Source organism: Podarcis raffonei, chromosome 10 (assembly GCF_027172205.1).
Source record: "Podarcis raffonei isolate rPodRaf1 chromosome 10, rPodRaf1.pri, whole genome shotgun sequence".
Taxonomy (NCBI): Eukaryota; Metazoa; Chordata; class Lepidosauria; order Squamata; family Lacertidae; genus Podarcis; species Podarcis raffonei.
Genome location: NC_070611.1, coordinates 47,348,071 through 47,355,214, shown reverse-complemented (window position 1 = coordinate 47,355,214; position 7,144 = coordinate 47,348,071). Strand labels below are relative to the sequence as shown.

Here is a 7,144-nt window from a genome sequence, read left to right as displayed (position 1 = left end):
TTGCCCCTCCAATCACGCCGGATTCTCTGCCGACCACGCCCACAACGGGCCCTTTTATGTCCTCCTCCCTGAGCGTTCTTCCGTCACCGTGGCAACTACTCGGAGCAAACCATTTATTTCTTGAACCTTTATGCATCTCTAAAAGGTAGCATTAGATGCCGACTACGACTGGCGAATCTGCGTGTGAGATGCAATTCACTCACGAGCTCTGTTCCCGAGGGATAACACTGTTAACGTAATTTTACAACTCGACCAAAACTATTTTCTCTCCCCCCCGCCTTTTATAAAGAATGGTACGGTCCCATTCGCGAGGCTGCAGTTCGCTCCGCGTTTCCTGGCGGTTTGGGATACAACCATGACACGAAAAGAGAAGGGGTGCATTTTCTGATATTCTCACAAGCTTCCTCCAGACGCAGGGCATTTTACTTATTTTGAGCCATTTTTTAAAAAAATCCGCCACTCTATGTATTTAAAATGAAATGCGTGTACCCCCTCCTCTGTCCTGTGGAATTTTCGATTTCTTTCCTGGGGTGGTTCCGCCCGCTGTGCGTTTCTCGGCTACCGCAAGTCGCGAAGCATCAAAGAGTGCGCATGCGCAATTGATCTCGGTGGCTACAACCAGGGTGCGGAAGTGTGTTGTGCATCTGTTGGGTGAGGAGCTCCACGGTTGTCGGTGCGCGATGCTGGGGTGAAGCCATTTGGCGGGTTTAGGACGGCAACGACTCTCGACTCCCTCCCCCTCCCCCGTTACTTTATTTGCTGCGGTCTCGATCTGCCCCCTGAACAATGGGATGCAGAGTATTAAGCTCCCACTATAACCAGAATCAGGATTTTGTTGGGGTTAGTTAGGGGTCTCGGCAGTTAAGGTGCCGCTAAGGTTGCCACTTGCCGGCCCGAGAGAGCTTTTAAAGCTGTAGTTCAGGCAGATATTCAACAGGTGCAGCTTTCCCAAAGATGGAGCTGCAGTGATGAGCTGCACCTGTTGATTTTTTGCCTAGCGGCACATCTGCTAAAGTTGTGTGAGTGTGTCTAAGAGGTGGGTGGAAAATACTTGTATTCCAAGCTACGTGGTAAGTGATTCATTTCCACACTCTCTTTAGACGAATCCAGCAGTGCTAGGCATGGCTTCAAAGGGTCTCTCACATATTTGCATAAATAATGAAGAACCACCTTTTACAATATTCAATTTAAGATATTGTGCTTGATCACACTCATTGTGCAGCTAAACCTCCAAGCCTGACTTTGGTGAAGCAATGACAACAGATTTCATTGTTTCAATATTAGTTCCAATATTGAGATAATTTTGAGGAATGGCACTTTGCAGACTTGTTGTTAAGGGCAGTAATGAGCAGCAAAAGGAATAGGATATATGATACCCCTTTTAATTTTTCAAGTACTGCATCTAATCTTTTGCTACAATTGATATTTCCCAAACCATGCATACACAAAAGCAGATTGAATGACCTGACCTGACGATTTCAAATATGTGAAAGATGGTGATGGATTAGTCTAATTTTGGGTTTGCAGATAGCATTTGTTATCCTGTCACTTTATGTTCTCTTAAATGGGATGTTTCCCCTCAGCCCAATGAAACTAAGTTAAACAGACAGAATATTAGTGCTAAGATCCACCAGACCTGTGGAGAATGTGCTACCGTTCTGTATCCCCTATTCCCCCTTGCATTTTTAATTTTATTTTTTTGTGATTGGAATAAAGGGAGGATTACATATGGATGACAACACTGTTTGTAATCCCTCCTAAAAATATGAGTGCATAAGCTATTATTATTATTATTTATTAAATTCATTACCCACCTTTCATAATTAGATCCCAGGACTGGTTACAACCATTTAAAATTCATTATTAAAAACAGTTAAAACAAATTACAATATGGAATAGGGTGGCAATTCCACACAAAATACTTAGTGTATTTAGTAGCCTAACATGAAGCCCATAGTAGAAATGTTCTTTTTTTAAAAAATTACCAACCATTTTTCTTTAAAAAAGGTTAGGCTGGGGGGGCTGTAAATGTTTTAACAGTCTCCAGATCCACGCGAACTAGGAACTTGTTTCTGGAAAATGACAGTTATTGTTCTCACTATTTTGATGACACTAAGTAGGCCAATCTGCTCTGACTCACAACCTCTTAATGTTGTCCACAGTGATGAGGTCATGAGGCAATGGTCTTTTGTTTCTTTTGCTTCCTTCTTATTTCAGGCAACCAGAACAATTCTAACAAGATTTTAAGCGAGGAAGCCATGCCGCTCTTTGGAAACACATTCAGTCCAAAGAAAACCCCACCCAGGAAATCAGCCTCACTTTCCAATTTGCACATGGTAAGTTCTGGAACCTAAAACAGGTTTCTGGGATCTAATTCTCCCCTTTTGTAAAATAGAGTCCCAGGGTCCCCCAGCTACAGTCAGTCACAAAATAGTGCCTTGGAAACGAGAGGCAGAGCCAGTCACAACCATATGCTGCACACAGAAGTATCATAGACTGGAGTGTGCTGCCCATAGAAATCCATAAATACTACAGACCATGGGTTTTATACAGTCGTGCTCAGTGTAGATTTGAAATTAAGTTAGTCATTGCCATTCACCTCAAAAGGTCTGTTTTGAGCAGGACTAGCACTGGATACAACCCCATCAATTCTGAAACAAATTTTTTAAGCAGCTGCACAACAGGAACAAATACACAAATACATATGCAACTTACTAACACCTCTAATTTACAAGTGAGGAGTACCACCACTTAGAATATCTCATCCACTCCTAGAAGGAAAAAGGGTTATGTTTCAGATTCTTGCTCTGATTTTTTCTGAGTGGAAGGTCTGAATCATAATTATTGCAGTGTTTGTGTTGATTAATTTTAAAGGCTTCCAATTGTCTGGAAAAACAATAAACCATGCATCTTTGTTACACTGTGTGTCTGTCCCCCGTACCACTGTTTTAGCAGGTAAAATCTTGGATTGACAAAACCAGGGATGGGGAATATTATTCAACCCAAGGGCCCCTGTGGGGAACCTTTGGAGGGCCACATGCCAAGTATTGGCAAGATCAGAGTCAAAGTGGACAGAGCAATGAATATGACTCTTATCTTTTGTATAGTTGAGTTGAGGAGAATGAAAACAAAACGTTGTGTCCATTTTCCTCCTACAGCTGGATAGATCAAGCCGGGAGATTGAGCTAGGCCTGGAGTATGGCACTCCTGTCATGACCCTTACTGGACAGAGTATGAGGTTTGAGAATGGCCAGTGGATAGCAGGTGAGAGAGAACACTAATCCCATTGACCATAATCCAAAAGCAATCCTTATCAGGTTCTCAGTGGCCTCATCCTGTTCCTCAGAAGATACAACTCTTGCAATAATCCCCAGCCATACTGAGTCTGTACTCCCATTGTCCTCCATACCCCCTTATTTGATGTATTCTGGCAAATATTAGTACTGTAGTGTTGATTTTGGTTCTGGTTTCCGGCCTTGTGTCAGGAGTGGTATTTGTGCTGTAGTCTGGGTCTGACTAGGTGAAGATGCCAGCTTCAGTGGGAGGGTGTGCATGGTTCACCAATGGTCATTCATATCACAAGGCTACTGACACTCTTCTTGGGTAGGACATTTAATAGGGCATCTTAAAGGTACACCAAGATGTCAGCACATTGACCATGTTGGATTCCATCTAGCTAATGCAATTGTTTCTCAGAGCTGCTAGAGGGCTATGTTGTTGTTTAGTCGTTTAGTCGTGTCCGACTCTTTGTGACCCCATGGACCAGAGCACGCCAGGCACTCCTGTCTTCCACTGCCTCCCGCAGTTTGGTCAAACTCATGTTGGTAGCTTCGAGAACACTGTCCAACCATCTCGTCCTCTGTCGTCCCCTTCTCCGTGTGCCCTCAGTTTTTCCCAACATCAGGGTCTTTTCCAGGGAGTCTTCTCTTCTCATGAGGTGGCCAAAGTACTGGAGCCTCAGCTTCACGATCTGTCCTTCCAGTGAGCACTCAGGGCTGATTTCCTTAAGAATGGATGCGTTTGATCTTCTTGCAGTCCATGGGACTCTCAAGAGTCTCCTCCAGCACCATAATTCAAAAGCATCAATTCTTTGGCGATCAGCCTTCTTGATGGTCCAGCTCTCACTTCTACACATCACTACTAGGAAAACCATGGCTTTAACTATATGGACCTTTGTTGGCAAGGTGATGTCTCTGCTTTTTAAGATGCTGTCTAGGTTTGCCATCGCCTTTCTCCCAAGGAGCAGGCTATAGTTGTGAAGTTTTGACACTTTTCTGTGAGTGCAAGGTGATTCTAGTACTGACCACTTTCTCTCTCCTAGAATCATTTGGGGACAGCGGGGACCGCAGGGAGACAAACCGCCTTCGGAAACGGATCCAGCAGCTGGAGGAAGAGAACAATCTCCTACAGCTGAAAATTGACATTTTGTTGGATATGGTGAGAATGAGGTGATTCACTCACCTCTGTGCATCAATATGTCTTTGATATCTGCATTAATTTTTTTACTTGATACAAAACCAGGGGAATAACAATGGTGACAAAGTGGGTCAATGTCTCGTGGGATTCAAACCAGGCTCCAGAACACTTCATGATCTTATTGAGAACCCTGGGTTCCTTTTACGAGAAGATAGGCAGTGGCAGCATGGTTGCCTAGAAAAGAGCTTTTCCAATATTATTCTGTTGATTTCCCCCACAAAGCCCAGGTTCATAAGGAATATGAAATGCATTCCAGAGGACTAGTGCTTGCCATTCATTGTGAATGTGCCTCATAACAAGTCCCAGAATCATCTGCAATAGGTAGAAGTTAATGGAAGATGATATGATGTAGAAGGAATTCCCTCTGGATTTGTAGTTTGAAATCCACTGCTTTAGAGAGAAACAAACAAATGTACTTGTTTTTAAGGGTTACCAGCACTAAAACAACATGGGAAAACAAATGCCATTTTTTGCCATTTCTTCCTTTTATTTGTAGCTCTCTGAGACGACTGCAGAGTCTCACCTCATGCAGAAAGAGATGGAGGAACTGAAAAATTATAGCTGGAAGAGGAAGTGAACTGGATGTGAAGGCCTCTAGAAGGTGGAAGAGGGAAGAGCAAGAGGATATGGTTAAAACCATCCACTGCAAGGAACTTAGGAAGCCACACCTGCCTTGGAAGACATTTGTTGTTGTGACCTTATGTTGCTGGATATCTAGCCAGGACTCCAAATGTGAAATACTATTAAGTTCTACAGTGCTGTCAGAAAGCATCTGTCCCACTTTTCTTCTTCCCTAATGGAGCTTCTATCCAAGTGCTCTTAACATATTTCCGCAATATACATTTAATTTAATCAGTAGCAGGTAGTGGTTTGTAGTTAATAAGCGTCTCTTCCCACCCACCCAAGAAGGCAATCAAGATCGTGGGGTGTGGGGAGAGCAAAAGAAAAAGGGAGAAACTGCTTGCAACATATACTTACATACTCTTGCTGTCTCTCTCTTAACATGTTTCAGAAATGCTTTCCAATTGGCTGTTTCTTATCTTTGGGACGCAGAATTCTCTGGAAAAGTAAGGTCCTGAACTTGAGCCAGTGAGCTGATACAGAAACACCACTGGTGATAGGCAGCATTCTGGGCCCTTACCCTTATAGGCCTGCAATATATGTTAGTGAGGGAAACCTTTGATAATTAGAGATGACAGTGAACAATGTGGGAAGTTACATGTTTTAGTTGGCTCACAGTCATTCTGAATAGCAGTGGCCTATACTCTAAAGCTGACTGACACACCACAGGGGGGAGGGACCTTTTCAGCATAGTGGTTCAGATTCTTAGTTCACCCACATGTCAATCACCTGATGTCACCGTGTTTTGAGGTGACCTGTTTTTCCTTTGCAGAGTAGCTTGAGTTCACAGCCACAGTACAGTAGTGTACCGGGAAGTATGAGACCTCTGTCCCATATGTTCTTTCATCTCTTCCTTTCCCACGCCAGCCCAGTGATGTGCTGTATTGCCTTATTAGTATGGCAAAACTCCACATTGAACAACTGGTTCTCTTCCATTTTTATCCCTCTCCTTAATGATGTATCAGAGTTCTATAACACTCCATGAATTCCATGTGCATTCTACCTTCTTCCTTGTCTTGGTAAAAAACAATTCTTCAGGCAATTCTTTGTACAGCCACCAGTTCCATTCAGGCCACTGTAAGTTAAATGTTGAGTTAAATTGTTGTATAAATCTATTTTTATACTTTAAAAATAAAGTCATTACAGTGTTTCTATTGCTGCAGTGTTGACTTGTGTATCTGTTTTATTACATAGCCCATTACTCTACTCTGGGTGGTGTTTTAAGGGACATCGTCCAAGTTCAAAAGAAATCTGGCCCTCCTTAAGATTAACTCCCCAGAAAAGTATTAATTCTATATAAAAAAAATTAATTTTAAAAAAGCACCCTGAAAACATGGATGCTATATATATTTACATCCACACACACGTTTACCTACCATATTATTTACCCCTTCGGAAGTGCAAAAGCCCCATTCTTCAGAATTTACTCTCTTTAGAATAAATCTTCGTTTGCCTTCTGGAATTTTGTGTTCTCTCTGTGTGTGAATAAAAGGGCCTGCTTTGCTGGTGGGCGGACGGGAGCTCTTCAACTTAAAAAGCACCAGAGCCTCAGAGGTCAGAAAAACAAACACATCTGCCCAAGAAGACTGAGCACGGGATCCTGAATGTCATTGGAAAAATGAAAGAGAGATGGAGTCGGACTGTCTGAAAGAGGGAAATCCCCTTCCAGATCTCTTCGCATCTTGTTGCAGAGGCGGCCATTGTGGTGGCCTCCAGATGTTGCTGGACTCGGCCCCAGCCAACACAGGCCCATAGTCAGGGATGATGGGATTTGTAGTGCATCAACATCTGGAGGGGGCCACCACATCTTACAATGTCCCTGCCTTAAAATTTCCTGCCGGGGGGAGTGGGCTGGCTGACCAGCACCATAAGCAGAACCACTCTGGCCGTAAGGCGAGAATACGCTGCAACATCCCACAAATAAATACAATTCAGCTCAGAGAAGAAGGAGCTGCCTTTGCGCGACAACAAGCGAGCCCCGCGTTGCCTTTTCAACCTCTTCCTCCCGTCCGCTGGGTGTCGCTGCGCAGCGGCAGAGCACAGCCCG

At 43.5% G+C, this 7,144-nt stretch overlaps 1 protein-coding gene across 3 annotated transcripts; it reads left to right on the top strand.

Moving 5' to 3' along the window:
- Nucleotides 1–379: 379 nt before the first annotated feature.
- On the top strand, nt 380–6,254 carry CBY1 (chibby family member 1, beta catenin antagonist). Of its 3 annotated transcripts, none has more exons than XM_053406059.1 (5): nt 380–651; nt 2,218–2,336; nt 3,159–3,264; nt 4,322–4,448; nt 4,973–6,254. In XM_053406059.1, exons 1-5 carry the CDS (start codon nt 480–482, stop codon nt 5,025–5,027), a joined length of 579 nt encoding a protein of 192 aa, XP_053262034.1. In that variant the 5' UTR covers nt 380–479; the 3' UTR covers nt 5,028–6,254. The 3 variants fall into 3 exon arrangements, with proteins under 3 accessions (XP_053262034.1, XP_053262032.1, XP_053262035.1); XM_053406057.1 differs by having other exon boundaries at nt 417–651; nt 4,322–4,437; XM_053406060.1 differs by having other exon boundaries at nt 650–673; nt 4,322–4,437.
- Nucleotides 6,255–7,144: the final 890 nt, after the last annotated feature.